Here is a 24,705-nt window from a genome sequence, read left to right on the forward strand (position 1 = left end):
AGCCAAATGTCAGCTCCAAGCACTAGAATGAATCCAAACCTATATAGAGCCGCAGTCGTTAAATCATTGTAATAATTAAAAGCCATAAAACCACATTATTTACATATATTCCCTATTCTATTTATGGACTATTACTGCAGTCCAGTATTTCTCTTTGCATTTTGGGATTTGTAGACCTGGATTTCCCCATACCTGATCTAATGATTTTGCTTCCCATGCTGCACCCGGCGCATGCAAGCCCCTCTTCTATATTCATTATGTAAAAGACAAAATGACTAGCATGACTCTGACGTAGTGTGCAAAGTGAAACTAGAGAAAAAGTTTTCTTTCATTTCATTTTTTTTAAAAAGGGGCACAAGGAGAACAAGAGGAGGCACTGCTCAGCCATCTCGGAAAACAAGCTCATTCAAGGGAATACAGACTACTTTCCGAGCAACATGATTGGCTAGCACCATAGCAACACAACTCTAGACACTGGTGCATGGTAATGGCCTGCAGCCCAAAGTTAATTTACTCGAAAGGGGCGTCAATGTGGGCTGTAGCGACGGAAGCACCTGCTGCAGCATGCAGCCATGGGAATTAGTGATATGATATTATAGGTTATTTATAACATGCTTAATACCCAGGAGGTTTCTAAGCGCAGACCCGGGGATCGAACCTGTGTGCTCTGTGCCGTCTTGCTTCCAAGGTGAGCACGTTGCCCCGAGCTATCTTCCCGAGACAGTAGTGCTACCAGCACCTGTGGCCAGCAGTTATCTGCCCACATGGGTTTCTTCATATATGGATACATGCTTCCACTTGGACGTGCTTTCAGAAATGAAACCCCCCACCCCCCCCCGCCCACTACAACATGGCCGTCGGGAGAAATGGAAAGGGGCTGGCAAGAGAGAGCCCTCCTTCCTAATCCTTTTGCATCTAAGATGCAGCAGAGTTAGGGCAGACACACACACACAGATAACATACCTTTACATTTGACTTTTTAAAACAAATCAGGGGTGTGTTGCAGAATTGTACCAGTAGGTACAGCCCCCATTCCATGCAACTTCACTGGCTGTCAACCCCCCCCCCCCTCCGGTCTCAATGCATAACAATCACTACCAGGGATCTGCAATCTCACGCTCTCTATATGCTTTCCTGTGATTCCCAAGGTCCCTCTCCATTGACTAAACTGGCCAGGGCTGATGGGAGTTGTAGCCTAAAACATTCAGAGAGCCAAAGGCTGCAGGTGACCTTGAACCATACACATGCCACTCATTGAACCCAGGGCACACATACTTTAGGTTTCAATAGAAAATAAATGAAGAGTAAGGTAGCAAGGTATTGCCTTGACATTAACACATTCGAGCCTATCACAGTGCTGTCTGCACTGTTTTGGTCTTACCGGGTTCATCGTCCACTATAAAGGATTCTGGTGTCCGTTTAGGTAAAGGGGGAGGAATTTCTTCACTGAAGTGAGGCAAGCCTGTTAAAGAAACACATTTCACGGATTAATAGAGCCGAAACATATAGCGCGGATCGAGCAATTGACTCCCCCATGGTCGGCAGAAGCCATCATATCTGCGGTCTACAGCCTACTAGCCTTGCCAGGCAGCTAAATGCGAATAAGAGCTTAAAATGAGCGATTGATATTCATTAGATACACCTATTTATTAATACCCTCAGACTGGGTAGCAGCCAATCAGGATGCGGGGAACCCGCTGGGAGGTGCCTGCGCTCCGTGCTTTCCATTTGGCCACCATCCTCTATTCATACTGTTGTCCCCATCAACCTGTCTCTTCCTCTACCACTCCTTAGCATCTTCACTGTTCTCTCCATACGACCCTCCTAGTCTGTTCTTTCTATCAACAGCCGACACTCCCTTCCCTTGGGTGCCCACCAGCTTCTCTTTTTTTAAGCTTCCCCTGGCTGTTCTTTGCTTGTGTATGGGTCCATATGGCTATAAGGCCCTCAGGGGTGTTGTGTTACTTGCTTTAACGCCCGTCCAACCTGTAATGCCTTCACTTTACTAAGGCCATTAACCAGAGACCAGTCTCTATGCGCGGGCCTGGGATTCGAACCTTAGTTACTCTGCGTTGACTTGCTAATGAGACAAAAGTGGTGCCCCTGAACTATCCTCCCAGCCCGAAAGTAATTTCCTGAGGATGGCGGGACATTAACACACAGTACAGCCGTTCACAGATGCCTTTGCGATCTAATAGAACAGACATTGCAGTGACAGAGCAGAGTGCAATAACAGCTATTGTGATGCACTCAGGGTGTGCACCGATGCCCGTGAGCCCCCCTCCCGCTACGAGACTGCAACAGGACACGTCTTCACAGTTCGGGCTCCGCGGTCGCTCTGCGCGGCCAGGAACGCCCACTTTATTTATACTGCATGCGGCGGAGTGCAACATCACTCCGCCGCGTGCGTGCAGCCCTTAAAGGGGCAGCATCACACTCCTCCTTTTTCATATCAAAACGAACAATGAACAAAGGATGCTTAACTGTTCTAATAACTACAATCACTGCACACAATCCCCGGAGCCCCTTTAATATCAACCACCTGGGTCCCCGGGACATTCAGAACTCCCACTCACAATATTACTCCAACACAAAGTCCGTGAGACGGGCAGGTTTCCCTCGCCCAGTCCTCTCGGGGTATCTCCTGCCACTATCTCTGCTCAGAATTCCTTCTCAAGCCTGCTCCCGCGCTAGTGATCCGAGGAGTTCAGGCGAACCGCCCCCTTCATCAGGGACCTCCATGGCCGGCCCACTGGGTGCAGGATCAGTCCGTGCCTTAGTCCGTGGCTCTCCCAAGCGCTTAAAGAAAATTGCGTTGCGTGTCACAGAGGTGTTTCCGTCAGAGGCGGTCACCATCGACCCCTTTACTGCCACCACGTCCAACGTTGCTGGCTCATAAGTCAGCGACAGTTTCCCTTCGGGATGCCGGTTGCGTACCAGTACCTCATCTCCGGGCACCAACCTCTGCGGCTTCAGTCCTCTCCGAATGTTCTCAGTTGTTGTCCGTTCACGGCGCTCCCGCTCCACCTCTTTGTTGTTGATCGTCGCAGGCTCTAGCTCACCCAGCTCTGGCAGTAAGTCCCTGGGGCAACGCCGGAACATGGCCTCTGCTGGGGCCACCCCTGTGGAGGTATGGGGAGTGTTGCGATATCCTCTGAGGAACCTGTACAGTGCCCCTTCCAGGCACTTCCCTTCCCCTTGGGCAATGCGAAACACTTTATTGAGCGTCCGCATCATTCTTTCAGCCTGCCCATTGGCACTGGGCCACAGCGGTGTTACCTTACGATGATGTACGCCGTATTCCTCCATCAGGCCTGCAAAACTGTCCCCTTGAAAAGGTGGTCCATTATCACAGCAGAGCACCGTGGGAAGTCCATGGGTTGCGAAGAACTTTTCAATGGCCACCACCACCTTGTCGAATGCCACTGACTTGATGAACTCCACCTCTGGGTAGCGGGACCACACATCGACCACCACCAGGAAGTGGGTGCCTCTCGACGTGGAGCCAAAATCCGCATGGACAACCTCCCACGGTTTAGTTCCCCTTGGCATGGTTTCGATCTCTGGCTCTCGCTGGGCCGGGGATGACACCTGACACCACACACATGATGCCACAAACTCCTCCACCCTCCTCTCCAGGTCGGGAAACCAGACCTTCTGGCGTAGACAGGCCTTTGTTTTGGCCGCACCTTGGTGTCCTTGGCGTGCCAGCACTATCATTTGTTGTGTCTGACTCTGAGGAATGACGATGTGGTCACCCCTCAGCAGGAGTCCGTTCTCAGAAAATGTCAACTCCCCTCTCACTCTCCACAGCTGTTCCAGTGTGGACTTGGCCTCCTGCGTCCTGGCCACCAGCGAGTCAATTACCAAGTGCCACAAGTCCTGTTGAATGGCAGACTTGAGTATTCTGAAACAGTCATCTTTGCCTGATGCTTTTTCCAGGACCTGTATAGGCATCGAGTTGGGAGTCACGACCTCCACCACGAGCTGTACATACTCGTCCGCCTCCTCTGCGCACGTGGACGGCACACCACCAGTGCCCTCTCGTGCGTGTCTCGATAGATAGTCCGCCGCGTTGTTGCTCCCAGGGCGATAGACTAGTGACACGCCATACTCTAAAAGAGCCAGCAGCCACCTTTCGATTCTGGCTGGTGGCTTGGACGATGACCCTGTCACGATGGGCAGCAGAGCTTTGTGGTCCGTGACCACTGTCACAGGTCGTCCCAAAATGTACAATCGAAAATGGCAGTAACCCCACAGGACGGCAAGGGCCTTCCGTTCGATCTGGGAATATCTTTGCTCCGTCTCCGAGAGCACTTTGCTGGCATAGGCAATGGGACGAACCTCCTGGTTGGCACCTATTTGTGTCAGCACAGCACCAAGGCCAAACGGGCTCACGTCCACCACGATTATCGTTTGAAGCATTGGGTTAAAGAAGGCCATGACATCTTCAGCCGTGAGAGCACCCTTGATATCCTCGAAAGCCGCCTGCTTGAGAGGGCCCCATTGCCAGGCCATATCCTTCTTTGTGAGGGCCCTGAGCGGCTCAGATCTTGCTGCCAGATTGCGGATGAACCGGCCACAATAGGTGACCATTCCCAAGAAGCTCCTCACCTCCGTGACATTCTCAGGGGCCCTGGCCTCCACAATGTCCTTCACCATGCGCGGGTCGGGTGACACCCCACCAGCCCGGAACACAAAACCAAAGAATTCGATGGTTGTGCGGAGAAATTCACACTTCTCTTGGTGTAGTGTCAGGCCCAGAGATCACAGTCGTTCATACGTCTTGGCAAGTTTCACCATGTTATCAGCCTTGGATTTGGCGAACACCAGAATATCATCACTAATGTTCAAAACACCCTCCAAGTCCGCCAGTGCCCCACAAATGATATTCTGAAATACCTCCGCTGCAGAGAACACCCCGAAACTCAGCCTCTTGTACCTATAGAGGCACTTGTGTGTGGTAAATGTTGTGATGTACCTTGATTCGGGGTGTAAAACCACTTGATGGTACCCGGCCCTTAGGTCCAGCTTTGAACAGAACCGGACACCCTGCAGTTCAGTGATGATATCATCAATCGTGGGGGTGAGGTGTCGCTCCCTCTTTATGGCCTTGTTGGGCAGGCGCATGTCCACGCAGATGCGAACTGAGTCTGGTTGTTTTGGTTTCCGAGCCACAACAATAGGGGACACCCACTGCATAGGGCCTTCCACCTTTTCTATGATGTCCAGTTTAACCAAATTGTCGAGCTCTTTGTCCACCAGATCTCTTAAGTGGAAAGGGACCCGTCTATGCTTCAAAGCAATGAGCTGCACCGAGTCGTCTATATGCAGTTTAAATGGATCCCCAACCATTTGTCCAATTCCTTCAAACAGAGCCGTGTGTTTCTCCAGGAGGGTCTGAATGTCATCCACGTACACAGAGTATGCAAATGTCACTATGCCCAGTGCCTGTGCCGCCGCACAGCTTAGTAGTGTGTTGCTGCTGACGGGCGTCACATAGAATCGGGCCCTTATGGCTGAGCCACCATGCTCCACATCAGCAATGAACGCACCATCCAGCTGTATTGGGTCTGCTCCTCCGAAGGTAATGATGCAAGCCTTTGGCTTGGTCAGGGTGGGTGGGCATGCCATGACGTCATAGTGTTCGCGAGCCATCACGTTGACTGAAACCCCAGTGTCTACCAGTATCGGGACTGAGGACTCGTTCACCATCACCAAACATTGAGGCTGCCTCCTTGTCTTCGCCTTCGATACACCAATGCTGGATATGAAGAACACATTTTCTTCTTCCTCCTCCTCTTCCTCATCGAGTGCTGTATTGTCCTCCGCCTGATCAAGTTGACCAACGCTCGAGGAGTGCTGTTGCCGAATGAAACCAGCCCGCACCGGGCCTATGGAGACAGGAGCAGTGGCCCTGCACATCCTTGCATAGTGATCGGGTCCCCCACACCTGCCACAGGTCTTTCCAATCACTGGGCATTCCGCTGGATAGGGAATGTAATATCCACATTTAAGGCACGAGTTGGTGGGTGCTGACCCTCTCTCGTTGGTTCACTCCCCCACGTCTGGCCCCTCTGCCATGTCCGATTGCACAGACCTCTTCAGTCCTGCTGGGCCACACACCTGCCTCCATGCGGGATGCCCGCAGGTCGGATACCTCCTGGCACCTACCAAGTTCCAGAATGCGTGGCAAGGTGATGCCCAGCTCCCTCAGGACTTGCCTTCTCCGTTTGCCAGACGTGCAGCCCTGGATGAGCTGATTTCTGATCATTGCGTCAGGATCCACCCATGCACATGGCACTGCAAGCCTTCTCAGCCTACCGTAGAACATTTGTTTGTTTGTTTGTTTGTTTATTCATTTGTTATGCGCACCAGACTCGTAAGTAAAAAGGCGCAACATTATGGAAATGCAAAGCTTACAAGGTTGCGACATGAGCACAAGATACAATATTTACATGCTTACAAGATATACACAATGTACAAAATAATGGCAAGGAATAAAAATATGGCCTATATAGTTACAGGAATAAACAATAAGCACTGTACAAAAATATATATTACATAAGTAAGGCCCTACGTATATCACTTACGCTCACAAGTAGACTGCGTACAGGAAGACTGGATTGCACATGGTCTTCAAAAGTGGCGCCGTAATACACTATTACTGCAGGTAAGAGGTCTCTTCAGAGATAGGCAGTTCCACAACAGGTACAGGGGGACAAAGGGTCAGTGGCGATAATGTATTTTATTACATTTTTTCTGAAATGTAGGTAGGGTTGGTCAGCTCTCAGATCTTGAGGCAGTGAGTTCCAGAATTTAGCAGCCTTTACAGTAAAACTGTTGCCACCAATAGTGGTGAGCTTGCATTTAGGTATGGTCAGAGCATTAGTATTCCCAGTTCTGGTAGGTCTGAGAGAGGTTTTTCTCTGGAGTTTATTTGTAAGGTAGCTGGGGGCTGCGCTATTGTGGGCTTTGTGGGTCAAGGAGAGGGTTTTCAGTTGTATTTTATTAAATGTAGATAACCATTTGTGCTGGCGTCTCACAGAGGAGATGTGAGTTTTTTTTATTTATGCCTAGGGCTGCTGTAAGGGCATTATTCTGTAGTGTTTGGAGCTTTTGGATGGTAGATTTATTAGCACCACTGTACAGGGCATTACAGTAGTCAATTCTGGAGAGTATTAGGGCTCTGACCAGGATCAAGCAACTGTTGTCGGAGAGGAAAGGCTTACCAGCTCCGAGTAGCTTGCAGGTGTAAGCTGTAGAGGAGGTAAGGGATTTGATCTGTTTATCAAAGGACAATGTCCAGTCCAAGTAGAATGCAAGGGTTTTTACCTCCTTAGAGACTTTGATGGTGTTCCCGTCAATATTAAAAGAGGAAAATTCTTGGCCTAGTTTTTTAATGTTGGCCTGTGAGCCCAGAATTATTAGCTCAGTCTTATCATCGTTCAAGCACAGGCCATGAGTAGCCATCCATGCTTGGATGATAAGGTAAACTTTGTTTACTAATCCCGTGTCTGTAATGTGATCCCCAGAAAGCGGGAGGAGAATCTGAGAGTCATCTCCGTAATTAGTATAGATGACACCCAGATGGTCCAGATCGTCAAACAGTGGCTTAGTGAAGATATTATAAAGCGTTGGCGAGACGCAGGAACCTTGGGGAACACCGCATAGGATAGGTGTTGGGTCAGAGGCTGCCGAAGGGGAGAAGACTCTCATGGTTCTCTCACTCAGGAAGGATTCAATCCATTTGATGGCTCCAGTGGAGAAATGGGCCGCAGAATCAAGGTGTCGGCATAGGACCTTGTGATTGACCAGATCAAATGCGGCAGAAAGAGCAAGTAGGAGCAAGAGTACTGTCCTCCCTTTGTCTCTCTGCTCATCTATTTGGGACTTTAGGTCGATTAAGGCTGTCTCTGTTCCGTGTAATGGCCGGAAACCAGATTGTCTGTTAACTAGGAGTTTGTGCAGTTCAAGGTGTTTTTGAATTTGGATATAAGCAGCTTTGTACAATATTTTGAGTAGAAATGGGACCGTGGTAATGGGCCGGTAATTAGTGGGAATAAGAGGATCTAATGCCTGTTTCTTGAGGAGGGGGAGCACCCATGATTGTTTAAGGTTAGCTGGGATGGTACCTGTGGCAAATGAGGCATTAATCAGTATCGTAATGAATGGGGAGAGTTCTCTGGCAGCATCTTTTATTAGTTGTGCTGGGCAGATATCACCTTTGCAGTTTGAAGGCTTCAATGACAGGATGATGTTTTCTACCTCCAAGGTGGACATTTTAGAAAAATGGAAGGTAGTAATGTGTGCCGGTGGTGAAACATTAGGTAAAAGGGTATTGGGCCAGTGCTGTAAGTTCAGTACTTCTTTATTTTGTTGAATTTTAATTTGAAGCGTGTTAATTTTATTGGCTAGGGCATGTTGGATGTCTGTGCACCAGGATTTGTCCTTGGTGCAGACATCAGGTATAGCAATTGGGGACTCTGGTTCCTTGAGTATGGAAAAGAGTTCTTCCATGCTAGAATTAGAGTTGGCAATGCGCTCATCGTAGGAATTACATTTAGCCAGGCAGATTTCCTTCTTATAATATGAGGAAAGTGAGGTTAATTTAGCTTTATTCTCACTAGAGGGGCATAGTCTCCAATTGGTTTCACTTTTATTCTTTAAGATGCGGAGGTCTTTAACTTGAGGTGTGAACCATTTGTTTAAGTGGGCTATTGGTTTACTAGGTCTGAGTTTAACAGGAGCTATTTTGTCCAGTGTGGTGAGCATAATATTGTTAAATTCCTGAACTAGGATACTTGGATCAAGATTTTCTGGCAGTGCATTGAGTGTGGGCAAGATGGTAGGCATAACTTTCTCTACAGTGATACTTTCTTGCTTCATGTTAAACATGGTGGCGCTAATGGCTGAGCCATTGGAGTGGGTCTTATAGTAGATAGGTGGAATGACACCAGAAAGTGGTCTGTCCACGATAACGGCAGGATGGAAGAGATAGTAACTGAGCAGTTAAAGTCCACTATCCAGTCCAGTATCCTCCCTTTTAGGTGGGTAGGTTTGTTGACTTTTTGGGAGAGGCCTAGTGCGTTAATTGTGTTGACTATATCTGTTGCGTTTTTATCTGTTTGGTCGTTGAAACCTAAATTAAAGTCTCCTAATAGGATTCATTGCGAGGTAGGTTTAAGGTTGTTCGAGATTATGTTATACAGATCTTCCTCAAAGGAACCAAGAGGGCCAGGTGGTCTATATATTAGGTGAATCGTAAGTGATTGTGAGTCATTTATCTGAAATTTGGCAGTAAGAACTTCACATGATTGAGACAGATGGGTGGGTGCTAGTCTTAGTCCCAGAGCAGTTTTAGCAATAATGGCAATACCGCCACCTCGGGCGTTGTCTCGGTCTTGTCTAACTATAGTGTAGCCATCAGGGATAGCTAGCATAAGTGTGGGCAGGGGAGTTGCTAGGTCTGGAAAAGACCCGGGGCTATGCTGATGTTGGAACTGTTGGGACTGGGGGCTAGCTAGTCTTTTGGCTGTAGCTCCTGAGATTCTATCAGGGGCTACATCCAAAAGATCAGGGGCTATAGCCCCCTTAGCCCCCCCTAGCAACGCCCCTGAGTGTGGGTCCTGCTGCATCATGGAGCCATGTGTCCGTACTTGCGAGGAAGTCCAAGTTATCTTCAGAGATTAGGTCGGCAATATCGGTAGCATGGGCGACCAGCGATCTTGCATTGAGAAGCGCACCTTTGAGGGAGGGAGTATCAGATGCTTTGTTGACTGGGATGGGTTTTTCAGGTTTATTATTACAGGACTTAAGTTTATAGTTATTAAGCTGGAGGGTATTCAGATTTGAGATGGCCGGTGGAGGAGCCATCTTTAAGTGGCTGGGTCTCAGGCTAGGCTTACGGTTGGCTTTAAAGTTAATGGCCGGTAGTGATCTTCTCAAAGGTTCGTATAACTTAGTTAATCTGGCACAGAGTCTGTCATTTCTATTAGATGTGGCACATGGTAGAGAGGCGTAGGATGCTGTCTCTAGGGCTCTGCCATGTGTGGATGGGTTTGTGGGCACAGTATTTGTAGGAGCTGGCAAGCTAGGGTCTAGGAAAGGTACTAGCAACTGGGCAATGTGTTCTTGGCTTCTAAGGTCCACATACATGGCAACAGCCGTAGTGCAAAGCAGTATTACAAGGTGTAGCATCCTTCCAATTCCAATATCAAAGAGGGTATAGCACATAGGTAACTCAGTTCCAGCTAAATGACACAGATTGGCATTTCAGCAAGAGAATGACTGGCATGAATCGGTCAACAACATTTGTTAAGGCATAGCGTGAAGTAGGCTGATGTCAAGGCAATGATAAGGTGATATGGAGATTAGCAAAATCAAAATGATCAGCAATGAGCAAAACAGGTATGGAATGGAGATTGGCAATAGTATGTTACAACAGCTAGCAAGGTCAAAGTTAGAGCCATGGCGGCATTAGAATAGAGATTATGGCAGGCATAACACAATGATTGCTATAGCTGGGAGTACACTATGTGTTACAAACAGCCATGGCGGGCCTAGAGGATGTGTACTCCGGACTAATTGTGGGTCTATACTAGACACCATGTCGGTAGGACACATTTCAATGAGAGAGCTTGTAATTAAGCTAGCGTCAGTTGCAATGAATATACATGTCAATCACATTAGTGGCAGTACAAATGTGCTGGGTGAACCGTGACCGCAGGTCTCAACACGGACTAAGCAATAGGCTTAGGCAGATGTCAGCGTGCTATGTATGTGAGCGCAGAAGGAGGCATACAAGGCAGGGCGACCTTGCTTGTAGATGCGCTTTACAGCGTTGTGGCCTAAGTGCAAATGTAAGTCTTGTTAGACCGAGGTAAGTCACTACATGAGTATATGACGAAGGGTGGAAAAGGTTCTTATAGGATGCGGGCAAATTGCAGTGTCAGAAGAGTCATACCGGCAAAGAAGTGCAGAGTACATGGCTCGGGCTATGGAATGCTCCGGACAGGCTCCAGACAGGTATGGATCCTTAGGTGGCAGTGCCTAGATAGGCAGGGAATGGCCAATGAAATCACGCGCTGCTGTCAGGTGGACGTCGAGAAGGTGCCGGCGGACATTTTGGATTGGGAGCCCCTCGTTGGTTCCAATGTTGGCCGAAATAATAGCTGGAAAAAGGCTTTGGGGCTCAAGTCGTAGCCTGGAAGGATTTTATCCTTACTAAACAACAATTGTAGTATACAATCAAGTGCACTCCGAGATTCGGCTGAAGGATCAAACGGATGGTAAGAAGTGAGGCAGGGTGACTACGTCTGTCGGGGTGAATTCAGCAGGACTGCTGACCAACTGCTCCAGCAGTGGTGGGTGCTCCTGCACCTCTGGGGTACTATGCTTTCTGCAGGGCAGGCTCCAGACAATGTGTCAAGTGTCTCATTGTTCTTCTGGCGTGCTGCCCCCATGAGAACTCTTTCACAGTCCACGTTGGCAAGGAGTAAGAAATAATCATGGAGAGCATCTTTGGCTGCAGCATAGGTGGCATCACGTAGCTGAAGTGACAGGAATACCTTGTGCACAGCTGGACCTGCACAATACAGCAAAGTGGCTAACTTGCTGTCATCATTAGCCTCCAATGTGGCACGGAAATACATCTCCAGTCTGTCTATCCACATCCTCCAGCGTGGCCCTAGGCTCGAAGGCGCCCCTGAGATGTCAAACTCAGGCATTAGTGGTGGTGGTAACGCACCTGGATTTCTTGCACCTGGTAACTGCAGAGCTGCCATCACGGGGAGCTGTACTGGAGGCTGAACAGGTGGAGGCTGAACTGGTGCTACTGGAAGCGGTACAGGAGGTTGGACAGCTGCCACAGTCGGCTGCACTTGAGGTTGCGCCGGGACTTGAGGCGGACCTTGATCTGGTTGTGCTGCTGGTCCACCGCCGTCCATCGCCCAGAGCACACAGGCACCTTTGTGTGGGACACCAAAGGCTGCAACTCAGGCTCCTTCTCCTTGTAGGCACAACAGTGCAGGACAGCAGGCTCCCCTTCCTTGCAGGCGGGCAAATGGTCAGTCCACCAGCTTGACTTTGTGAAGTGTCAATGTCTTGCCAGGGTTGGATGTTACCCAATGTCTTTCCCCACCTTGTGGGTAGGAGTTCAAAAAATTGAGCCAGGTGGGGCCTAGAGATCTCCTACTGGCTTAGCAGGCCTCTCCAGGGACCACCATTCACACAGTAAAAAACAGACAAAATGACAAAAATTCTGTCCAAAAACCACAGCATGTTGTCAAGGCAGCTCTCTGCTGCCAAGCGTTCCAAAAATTGGCCTTGGATGTCCTTCAGAAGTGAAGAAAATCACTGCCGTGGCCTTCCTAGGCCCGGTCACAAAATGGCCACCGACCACATGGATTGCTTCCTGTCCTGCGGCATGATCGAATGGTGCTAATGTTCCAAAATAACAAAATTCCCTGTTTGATTTTTACAGCCCGGCCCGGGATGCATCCGCGCCTCATCGCCACTGTTGTGATGCACTCAGGGTGTGCACCGATGCCCGTGAGCCCCCCTCCCGCTACAAGACTGCAACAGGACACGTCTTCACAGTTCGGGCTCCCCAGTCGATCTGCGCGGCCAGGGAACGCCCACTTTATTTATACTGCACGCGGCGGAGTGCAACGTCATTCTGCCGCGTGCGTGCAGCCCTTAAAGGGGCAGCATCACAACAGCTATTAAACTCATGGAACGTAAGGTAGCCCACCCATTGGACAATGCACAGGCTATATATACAAGCTGATTGAGCCTCGAAATTCTTGTATATCCCATAGATTCTTCAATGTTCTTAAGACGCCTCGCAGGAAAGCACTTCCTGCTGCCCTTATGAAAAGCAACCCTCTCTGCCAGGCCCACTTACCTGTCTTGCCAGCGCCCTCACGCCTCCTCCCCGGTATCAGCTCCTGGCGGGCCTGGTCAGTTGTTGGTGACTTTCAAGAAGGCAACAGTCAATTTCATGTATCTGCCCAGGCGCATTCATCTTAAAAAGGAGAGAAAGTGGTAGGCAATTCCCCACAACTGCCCAGGGAATTTCCTCTAAAATGTCACTAGCCGCCATGTTTAGCAACAAGACATGGATTATCATAGCTTTATAGCACCGCCGTCAGAACGTTCCATAAGTTATGTACCCATAGACCTAGTGAAATACCCTGGATACGCTTGGGCCTGTATTAATGTCATGTTCTTTACTTCCCCATTATTCCAAAACCTATGTTTCTGTTACCACAATATGCTTATAGACTCAACGATTATTACTTATCCCACACTATCCGTACCTTGGTTTATCTTCATCCCTTGACTACAGAATCCCGTCTAAGATCTCTTACCACATCCTACTACACACGCACAACCCCAACAGACCGCCGCTACCGGCCTATCTGATACGGTAATGGGCCCAAATGTCACCCTCATAATTGCGACTGCCGAATTTCTGACTTTTATTTTAGATCCCCCCTTACACCACATATATATATGTGGAAGGGAATGATATAATAGTAATATGGGGGTGCTGCGGGGGTCTCCCCTGCAAATGTATGTGCTGTAAAGGGGGTATAACAAAAAACATTTTTTTTAAAGTCGCATTTTCGGACATCGCAATCATGGGGGTCGCAGTCATCACATAGATCCTTTGATACCACATGAACATTATTTAGCTACTATGAAACTTCCCCCTTTAGTACTATTATACTCACCCACATCGGAAGGGTACCTTTATCCAGTCATTAATTGGGATACAAAACTAAGTTGGACTCTAATGAGTTGCAAACACTATTTTGGGCGGGGCCTAAGAAGTGTCTGCTGCGGCCCAAGTTTTGTAAGTAGCTAAGAGACCTTTAAAAGGTTTATGGCCTTTTGTAACTAAAGACGTTGCCTAAAAGATGCAGTCACATTTTCATAGTTGACATAAAAGGGAGTCAAGTCTATTATTCAAGATAATATAATTGATCAACAGTGAAAATCACTCCTATCGAAAACATGCAAGTTGGAATGCGCAGCTCTCGCGCGCTCACATCCCCAGAACCCCTTACGAGAATCAAGAGCACATATATTCAGCGAGCTGATTGACAAATATACATAGGGGGCAGGCCATGGGCCCAGTTGAACAGAACTATGATACTCCATGGAATTAAACACTCGACCTTGTACAAGCACGGGTCTGAAAGGCCTAGACACCAAACATGCTGCACAAATTCAGGAGTGCCGGACAAACAGAACCTTGAGGGAGCAGACCTTAGTTTAAGGGGGGGAGTTGTTACGGGATTTGTTTCTGTTACTTGAGATTCGGGTCTAAGCGGAAGGACAGGGGTGGGGAGGATGTGGGGGCTGCAAAATCAAGGCGCGGACTCCAGCACCTTCCGTGCTCTACCTCTGCCTCTACCGGAACATTAGTGAGACAACATGAACAGAATACCAAGAATTATGCCTAATCTCTACCGCATTTAACTGCATGAAGTTTGTACCTATATATATTAAATGCCAATAAAGATATTGTAAAAAAAAAAAAAAGTAAATCAAATGAAAATAGATCACTGCAGGGTTTATTCCCACAGTTCCTTTGAAGGAAACCTATTCTTCTTCTGTGTTAATTCATTGTATTAAATAAGTCTGATAACAACACTCTAATACTTCCAAAAATCACACATGTATTCTCTGTTATATTTACCTTAGCAAGACCAAACCTATAATTTAAATCCAAATAAGTGAAACTGATTTAGGAATTCCAATAGGATTAATCAGTGTCACTCACCTTTGCATTGAATTTGAGCTCAGGGAAATGTTAGCGTGGAGTAATCAGGCCAGAGAGTCCTTAAACTCATTTCCTGGCCCTCTTCCCAGCAGATTACATATCCCCAAGGGTCTCTGTCAAACCAATAGAATCATACGGCGCACAGGACCTGGGTATTTTTGACTTGCACCCATCAACACCACAGGTTTCACATCGGCCTCTCCCGCAATCGCACTAACATCTCCTCTCTCCTTTCTTGCAGAGCAACTGACAGCAAGGCAGAAGAGACTATACAAGGCCATTTTACATACCTACTCATAGACCTGGGGAGAGGCAATTATTGCTTGGGATAATAATGCATCCCCCATCTAATGGCCCTGGATGGATCATTACCCTCAATAATGAAGTGTCCTTCACTCTATAAGGCTACGGTATTAATCTACTGACACAATTTCCAATGTTTCTTTGTTGTCTCTCCTTGTGTTACAAGAAATCGCTACATGTACTGATGAAATGTTTCAATAGCGATAGTGCCTCCTTCCTCGGCCCATTACCAGATCGTAATGTCCCTTCCCTTGTCATGGCCCTCGGAATGTTAATGTTAAAGGTTACTTGAACTGTGCACTATCACCACCGGAGTGGCCCCTGGTGCTCTGGCAGATCTGGGAACGGACGGTGTGAAACAGGGAAGCTGTGGGAGTGGTAATAGGAAGGTGAGATATTATGTTCTGTTGGCAGCTTCAGTTCGGTTTGCACTGTTCGCTGAGCGTAGGTGCGATTTCCGAGTTTGAGCGATGCTCATGTGCTGTTGTGCATGGTTATGTGTTGTTTGGATGTTGTAGCGGTGTGGTGAAGTACATGCACTTTGCTGTGCAGGGATGTGGTTGTCTGAGTTTCTTTAGGAGAAGAGTTTGTGGAAAAATTAGGTTTTAGTATTGGGTTAGCAGGATTTTATTTCTTACCTCTTTGCTTTGGGTTCTGTGGCCGGCATCTATGACCATCCTGTGTGTTTTGATATTGTTTGGCATTCTAGTCGGCAGGCACGTTGCGATGTGGTAATTATCTTCTTTTGAAGTCTAGTGGTATGTGGACATGGGTCAGGGTGTTGTGTTCCCCCCTGTCGTAGGGTTAGAGATGGTTAGGTTAGGAAGGTTATGAGTCTCTCCCTTGACTTCTAGTGGGGGGCCTTGCCTACTGTGGTATTTCTCTGTGCATGAGAGGTCCAAAATGTCCTCCCTATGCCCACAAGTTGGGGATTGTTAGGGAATGGATTGTAGGTCCTTCCCTGGGCTTCCTGTTTATACCAGAAAGTATGATTACTACTCATTCCCTTCTGATTCTGGGTTGAAGAGCCAAGTTGTTACTCATTTTCTGAATTCCAGATGATCCCTTGTACTGCGTATGTTTCTTGGTAGGGAATTAGCTTCATCTGAGTGGTCTTGCTGGGTGGTAGATGGTTATTTTCTTCTGTAGGAACTCTGCTCCTCGGCTGTGGATTACTCTGTGCGTTATGCACATTGTTTTGACCCTTATTCGCTGTTTTATTGGTAGCCAGTGTAGCATTTTCGGTGCTGGGCTAATGTGTTCTCTTTGTGATAGTTTGAGCAGGTGTCATGATGAGTGCGATGATGGTGAGTGTTTTGTGGGTGAAGGAGAGGAACGGTAGGAACATTTTTACTGTGTGCAGGAGGAAGAAGCCTTTCTTGATTATAGCATTTACTTATGGCTCAAGGGTTAGTTTGTTCTCCATCAGGACTCTGAGGTTCTTTACTGTTGTTGATGGTGTCAGTGCTGTTCCTAGTTCTGTTGACCATGGGATTTAGTGGTTGTTTTTGGATATAACCATTATTTCTGTTTTGCCAGGGTTGAGTTTGAGGTTGTTTGTGTTCATCCAGCCACAGAGGTCTTGTAGGCATTCTTGAAGGTTTGTGTTTTCTTTGCATGTGTTTTGTACTTTGCAGATCATCTGTGTGTCATCAGCGTAGTTGTTGCATGTGAGGCCGTATCTTTTAATGAGCTTGATTAGTGGAGCGAAATATATGTTGAAGAGCAGCAGAGAATGGGAGGATCCTTGTGATACTCCACAGGTGGATTCCTTTGGTGTGGATTTGAAGGGTTTGATTCAGACAGTTTCTGTTCTATCTGTTTGGAAGGATTTAATCCAGCGTAAGTCTAGGTCAGTGATTCCTATTTCTTCCAATTTCCTGATGTCATGGCTGTATGTGTCAAATGCTGCTGATGGATCCAGAATATTAGAGATGCGCTTGTGTCTGAGTCTGCAATAGCCTTCAGGTCAGCACACAGATTGAGAGCAGTGCTGTTTCTGTTCCTCTCGTTCTGAAGCCTACTTGTGCCTGGTCCAGCAAAAGGTGTTCTTCTATGTAATCTTGTATTGTTATTTATATGAAGGTTTCGAGCAGTTTTGGTGGATAGGGGATGTTTGAGATGGGTCTGTAGTTGCAGAGGTCTTCCACGCTGCCTGCTGTGTCTTTGAGGAGTGGCTTGATGTATGCCGATTCGAATGATCACAGTACTTTCCCTGTTAATAGTGATTGGGTGAAAAGGTTTCTGTAGTGTTCCACGGGTTCTTCTTGCTTGAGGATTGATTTGTGTATGTCTGAGGGGCAGGGATCCATGGGGGAGCCGGCTTTTTTGCTGTTTCTCACCAGCTTGACAAATGTCTCTGCAGTTATTTGGGGAACATTTTGTAGTTTTTTCTGACGATCCCCGGCTGGCAAGGTCAGTTGAGTGTTTTGGTAGCTTGGTCTGCTTTGTATGATTTGGATGATGGTACTGATTTTGTTCTTGAAGTGATCTGTGAGGTTGTTGCATAGTTTCAGTGAGAGCATGGGTGTGTTGTTGCAGCCAGGGGGGGGTTCTCATTTCGTTTATGATGTTAAACAGTCATTTTTGAGTGTTGGCAGTGTTGGAGATTCTGTTGTCGTAGAATGTCTTTTTGGCCTTGTGGATTTCCTTTTTGCACAAGCGGATTTGTTGTTGGAATTGTAATTTTTTTGCTTGGTCGTATTTATTTCTCTACTCTAGTTCAAGCATCTTGTTTTGTCTTTTCATGTTGCTAAGAAGCGGGTTAAACCATTTTGCTGTTGCTCTTTTGTGTGATGGTGTGAAAGGTTTTTCCTTGGAGATGTTGTCGATTGTTTCGGCAATCTACTTGTGCAGTAGTTCTGTTTTTTTGTCGAGGTCAGCTTCGCCCAGGGCCGTTGTCGGTGGTTTGTTGATTTCCATTTGTTCTATTAGGTTGCTAGCTTTGATGGTCCTCCAGTTTCTTCTCATGATGGTGGTCAGTTTGTCTGGTTCTTTGGCTGTTGTGCTGGGTAGGGTGATTACGAAAGGGATGATGAGGTGGTCGCTCCAGAGGATCTGTATTGGTGGTGCCGTGGTGATGAGGTTTTTGTTGGTCAAGATTGCATCCAGTGCATGAGCCACCATGAGAGTTGCTTCTTTGCCTAGCTGATGTAGCTTCATTGTCTTCAATTTTTTTTCATGGGATTTTTGTGAGTTAGCGGTTTCTTCTTCAAACCAGATGTTGAAGTCTCCCAGGATTATCAGTTGTTCCTGCTCGATGGCAAGGTTGGTAATGGCTTATTTGAAGGCATCTACGAAGGTCGCATCATATGTCAGTGGTCTGTAAACTAGAACAAATTTGAGGTTTGTTTTGGGGTTTGCTATTAGGTAAACAATTAGGCACTCACAATTTTCGATGCTTAGTGGTTCATCCGTTTTAACTTTCCGGTGTTCCGGGTAAACTACTGCCAGTCCTCCTCCTCTTTTGTTTTTTCTGTTTGCCTGTGAGGACTTGAAGTTGTCATGGAGGCAGTTGTGGAGTGTGATTTTGTAGTTTTCGTCTAGCCAAGCTTCGGTTATGAATAGGATCTCAAGACCCCCGTGACACAGGAGGTCAAAAATCTCTGTGGCATGGTTGGACATTGATCTTGCGTTGATTAGGCTTCAATGGATCTTTTTGATGGTGTTATGTTTGTTTTTATTTTTTGTCTGTTTTGTTTTGCAGTAGTTCTGGTAGGTTGCTTCTGTTTTGCTTACACACATTGATTGGAGCTCCGTGGGCTCTGCTTCGTTGTTGAATTGTTCTGTTAGATTAATAGCTGTGCTTGATAAATATTCTACTTCTTCCTCTTCAATGTTTTGATGTAGTTGTTGACGCTGCCCTTGTATTTTTGTAATTTAGGGAGTGAAGGCGTTGATTTAGTTCCTTTTTTTTCTCAGATCTTCTCTTCTTTTTCTGCAAGGTTCTAATGGGTTTTCTGTCTGCCTAGAACTGCCAGTGGCATTGGGGTGTTGCAGTGTGTAGGCAGTTGCGAGGTACGGTGTTAGATACAGGGATTTTTCTCTTCTCATGAGTTTGGTTCTGTTGGTCGTGGTGTTTGTAGGGGTGTGTTCTATATTCGTGGCAGTTTCTACTGGAAGATAGAGTGGCTGTATTGGGATTGTCCCTTGATACGTGTTTCTTTCAAAGCGTCCTGTTCTGTGTTGAGGCATCTTGACACACCCTAGTTGGTTGCAGGGCTTGTATTCTTTTTTTTCCCTTTTTGGTTTGGATTGCAGGGGTTGTAGCCCATCTGTTGTTAGACCTTGTCTACGTTACACAGTAATGAAGTTTTAAGCACAATCTATTTCAAAAGAACTTGCCTGTTCTTCCTGAAAGGTCCCGATCTGGTGCCTGGTGTAAGTGGAACAAGGCCCAGGAAGCCTCTCCTATGCCCCGGTAATGAAAGGGAGCTTAGGAGGTGCTCCTGGGGCCAAGTCCAAACTCCCGGGGAAAAAACCCCAAAGGGGAAAAACCCTGTGTAGGTATTCCTTTCTTTCAGCAGCTGGCTTCTGAAGATGTCCCAGTAGTAATCGAGGAGCACAGTAAATTCCAATGAAGTGTATTTCTTGAATAGGGAATCGGGAAGTACCAAGATGGTTAGAAGAAAAGAGGGGCTACAGAAGTGGTAGGGTACTGAATAAACAGCAGTAAGGGGAGGGATTCCAATGGAAGTATAATGAATCTGGTCGTGGAAACAACACACACAGCGTTTGGGGCTCCGAGCTAATCTGCAGGATAGTGTGGCAGACAAGGAGCACAAGATTAAGGCTGTAAGCACAGTGAAAAGGCGCCTGCAGGAAAAGCCGAGCAGCGGGGAGAAACAGCAGTAAAGCAGAAGAAGGAAAACTGCTGTGCCGCGGGAAACCAGGCGAGTGAAAGGAAAGGAAAATGGGCGAGCAGTGGGATGGAACAGGGGCTGCCTGATAGCAGGAAGAGAGCTACTGCCGTATAAGGTGGGAGGAATGGCGGCAGACGGGTAGGCGAAAGAAAACCCAGCGGAGCCCGGAGGAATTATGCCCAGAAGAGCCAAGGAAGGCACGGACATAAGAAGTGTGTAGCTTACCCAGCAAAGGGAAAAATAGCGTAACACTTTGAAAAGACAGTCGGAGCAACACACTGGTCTCTATGCTACACCGGCCTATAAGCGCAATGGAGAAACTGGTGCTTGAGCAGCCTGCTCACACTGCCCTCTGGTGGAACAACTAGAGAGATGGTTTTGGTATAATAATGTGAGGACCCAGTCGTCACCATCTTGGGAAGGTGTGAGAGCCATAGTGAGGTCTTTTGCGCCAATGCTGCCAGAGAGACCAGGAGGAACGAGAATTCCTAACACCCGTAGGATCTCTTGTGGTTTGGATGGTGTTGAGTATTGACCGTTTGTCTTGTGATTGCGCAGTGCACTATGTGGCCTCGCTTCTTTTGTACATAGTTATAATCTGGGGTTAGTTTTGGGGTAGTTATGATACAGTGGGCTGCTGTTGTAGATTGGCTGGGGTGTCTGCATATGAGTGATTTTTTAGATATTTGGGGGATTCTCCGCTTGGGTTGTTCCAGGGTGCAGGTAGTGGCTGCCTAAATAGTGGACTTGGGTTTTGTATCCCTCCTTCCTTTGGGTGGAGGGTCTAAGTGCAGTGGTGTTGGGATATTAAGAGTTGGAGATATGGTAGGCAGTTGGGATATCAGATGGTTGTGGGAGGTGAACGACCTGACCTTAGTTCTTAGTTATTGGGTAGTGATCAATCTATGGTTAGTTGCTTTCAGTGGGTAGCCGGATGTTGGTGAAGGCCTGGGTTTCCCAAGATGGCAGATATGAACACTCCTAAATTTGAGATTCCTGGAATGTGGGAGAAGGGCCTATGCTTCACAGAGTGGCAAATATAAGCACACCTAAATTTAAGACTCCTCGACAGAGGGAGCAAAGCCTTGGTTTCACAAAATGGCAGGTATAAACACAGCTGAATTTGAGATGACTAGATAGTGGTAGAAAGGCCTGGGTTTCGCAGAGTGGCAGATATAACCGCAGCTAATTTTGAAATTCCTAGACAGTGGGAGAAAGGCTAGTTTTCACAGAATGGCAGATATAAACACACCTACGTTTGAGATTCCTAGATATTGGGAGAAAGGACAAGTTTTCACAGAGTGGCAGATATAAACACACCTACGTCTTACATTCCTAGATAGTGGCAGAAAGGACTGGTTTTCACAGAGCAGTAGACATAAACACACCTACGTTTGAGATACCCAGCTAGTGGGAGAAAGGCCTGGGTTTCGCAGAATAGCAGATATAAACACACCTACGTTTGAGATTCCTAGATAGTTGTGGAAATGCCTAGTTTTCACAGAATGGCAGCTATAAACACATCTAAGTTTGTGATTCCTAGACACCGAGCGAAAGGCCTGGGTTTCATAAAATGGCCGAAATAAACACAGCTACATTTGATATTCCAAGATAGTTTGAGAAAGGCCTGGGTTTCACAAATGGCAGATAAAAACACATCTACGTCTTAGATTCCTAGATAGTGGGAGAAAGGCCTAGTTTTCACAGAATGGCAGCTATAAACACAGCTAAGTTTGTGATTCCTAGACACCGGGCGAAAGGCCTAGGTTTCACAAAATGGCTGATATAAACACAGCTACATTTGATATTCCAAGATAGTGGGAGAAAGGCTTGGGTTTCACAAATGGCAGATAAAAAAACATCTATGTCTTAGATTCCTAGATAGTGGGAGATAGGCCTAGTTTTCACAAAATGGCAGATATAAACACAGCTGAATTTGAGATTCCTAGACAGTAGGGGAAAGGCTCAGGCTTCAAAATATGAAGGGCATTTAAGTGAACTTGGATTCTCACTGGTCTTCCCAGAAGATATCACGGGCGTGTGTGATTGATGCAATTATTGCACGTTTTGGTTGTTTAGGGTGAGTTCAGCATAACATGGCTATTACTACCTGAAAGTTGTGCCTACCTTATCCGTTGACGCTGGTTGATGGCCGTCTAGTCCCGATGTGGCAGGTGTGGACACTCGACACAACACTGAATAACACCACTGAGTGTTGGTTACACAGCAGTGAAGGGGCATTCTTTACTAGTTGGCTGATTTTGGTATGATTATGTTGTGTAGGTAATAAGAGAGGCAGGGCTTTTGGAATACAGTGTTAGCTGTACTCCCCACCCAGATAACACTTATCTTGTCAGTCGCTGCTGGTTGACGGCTGGCTACTGGCTTCTCAGGCGAACACAGTCTGCAGCTGCTTCTTTGGGTGCTGCCCTTTGACTTGGGGTCCTTCGCCGAAGGGACTGCACAGGCAGTGGGTGTCATACACCGCCCTTGGAAGTGCTGGCAGAGTTGGAAATGCACATAAAATGGCTTACTCTGGTTCCGTTTTGACGGTCTAGTCCTCCTGTAAGACAGCCGCCAATACTATATGCTGGGAGGAATCCTCTTCCTCCTCGCGTTGTATCCGTCTCTCTGGTTCACGCTGCCGGTCCCTGTTTTGTTCAGTGTACTAGCGTTCCTTCTTGCCTTCTGAGTTTCTTCCTGTATATTCGTCTTTCTCTAAATTTCTACACTTTCGGGTGTCATCCTCTACAGGTAATCTTTCACGTTACTTCTCTTATTTTTTGTTCATGTTTCTGGCTTTTCCTCTGTAAGCTGACCTTAATGTCCACATCTGTTTTTCTCCTTGCTCTCTGTCTCTACCCTTTGAATCCTTTCACTCTTACTGTTAATGCTCGCGGTTCCGTTTTCCTAGCCTTGTCAGCCACGTTGTCTACTTTTGTTCAGCCCGTCTTTTCTTTAGTCTGTTTCTGATTGTCTGCTTCTGTTGCCCTTTTTTCTTTTCTTCTTTATTCGTAGCCTCCGGTCTCTTCTTGCCTATCGTCCCTAGAAACTCTCCTTACATTGTGCTACAGCTTGCTGTTGCCGTTCCTCTTCTGCTCAGTAGTGTACTCTCTTCTTCTGTCTAGGTCTGTTTACTTTTTGTGCTCTACTCCTACCTGCTGCTGTTAGAACCCATCCTTTTGGTTCCGTGGTAGCAGCCTATTTTTGAGAACCGCATTTGTCCAGTGACTTCCTTACCATTTCTCGCACTTTGTACTCACACTCAGAAGACTTCTTTAACTCTTCCAGTGCCAAGTTGACTCTAAGGATTTATCCTGCTCATTGGTACATCAAGCAAACCCATCTGGACAGATACTTGCCATATCAAGGAATTCAGACCAGATCCTGTTACATCTACATTCAGGGGTTTTTGTGCCTAGAAGGCTTTTTCCCATATTTTGGGGGCTTGCTCCTCAGAGGTCTCCTGGACCTGGATTTTACTCGGTCAAGCTGGCCACGGAGGGAGCTCGCCCCTACTTACACCAAAAGAAAGAAAAGAATACTAAGGAGCAGAAAAGGCTATGGAGAAAGAAGGATTCCGAGACACATGAAAGTTCCATAGAGAATCCAGGTGAGGAGGAGTTTCAGGAGGGATTAACAGTTTATGACAGTGGGCTGCCCTAGGGGGTGTGGTTAAGAGCCTGCATCCTGGAGGGTGACACCCAATCACGGACAAGGGGCAGGGAAGAGGTCACACAGGTGCAACAGAGAAATGGAAAAAAGGCCAGAAGGCAAGTGGAAATGAAACAGACTAAAAATGGATCACAATCAATGTACAACTACTTACTGAGCATCAACCAGCCCCTAAGGCTGCTTTCCAAGTGGTTACCTTAAAGGATCCTTCAGATTGCAGTCCAGAAGGCAAGTGGAAATGGCTGCTAGGATCAAAGCCACATACACACCTGACTATTCCAACCAATTGTAATGGGGAGGATGGGGACCGGGTGAAAGCCAGAAGTAAACAAAGGTCTACACCCCAGGGACAGCACACTACTCACTGACTATTCCAACCAATTGCAAGGGGATGGGGAGGGGTAGTGACAGGAGGAAAGCCAGAAACAAACAAAGGACTACACCTCAGGGACTGCACACTCTAGATTGAGGCCAGCTCGGAAAAACAGGGTGTGAAGCCAAAGAAACACAAGAAAAACCCACCAGAATAGGAGCACATGAAATAGACCAAAAACAGATTACAATTAATGTACACCTACTCACTGTGAATCAACCAGCCCCTAAGGCTGCTTTTCAAGTGGCTTTCTTAAAGGATCATTCTAGATTGCAGTCCAGAAGGCAAGTGGAAATGGCTCGCAGGAACAAAGGCAGAGACACGCCTGACTATTCCAACCAATTGCAAGGGGGGATGGTGTGGACAGGAAGAAGGACAGAAACAAACAAAGGACTACAACCCAGGCACTGCACAATCTAAATACAGGCCAGCTCAGCATAATGGGTTAGAAGCCACAGAAACGCATGAGAAACCAACCAGAATATCACAAACGAGTCAAAAAACGATTGAAAAAAGCACACAAACCCCTCCACAGGAACACATGAAACGAGCCTAAAATGGATTACAATCAATGTACAGCTACTCACTGACCATCAACCAACACCTAAGTCTGCTTTCCAGGTGGTTTCCTTAAAGGATCATTCTAGATTGCAGTCCAGAAGGCAAGTGCAAGTGGCTGACAGGAAGGAACAACGGCA

At 47.0% G+C, this 24,705-nt stretch overlaps 1 protein-coding gene across 2 annotated transcripts in view; it reads right to left on the reverse strand.

The window, feature by feature from the left end:
- Window positions 1–24,705, reverse strand: part of PTPN22 (protein tyrosine phosphatase non-receptor type 22) — an 851,713-nt gene that overhangs the window by 81,985 nt on the left and 745,023 nt on the right. For both annotated transcript variants that reach the window (XM_069633366.1, XM_069633365.1), the window contains exon 14: window positions 1,382–1,462. In XM_069633366.1, the coding sequence (XP_069489467.1) occupies window positions 1,382–1,462 (81 nt within the window). The remainder of the gene's footprint in view (window positions 1–1,381; window positions 1,463–24,705) is intronic.

The sequence above is a fragment of the Ambystoma mexicanum genome, chromosome 13, assembly GCF_040938575.1.
Source record: "Ambystoma mexicanum isolate Mex_15411 chromosome 13, UKY_AmexF1_1, whole genome shotgun sequence".
Lineage (NCBI taxonomy): Eukaryota > Metazoa > Chordata > Amphibia > Caudata > Ambystomatidae > Ambystoma > Ambystoma mexicanum.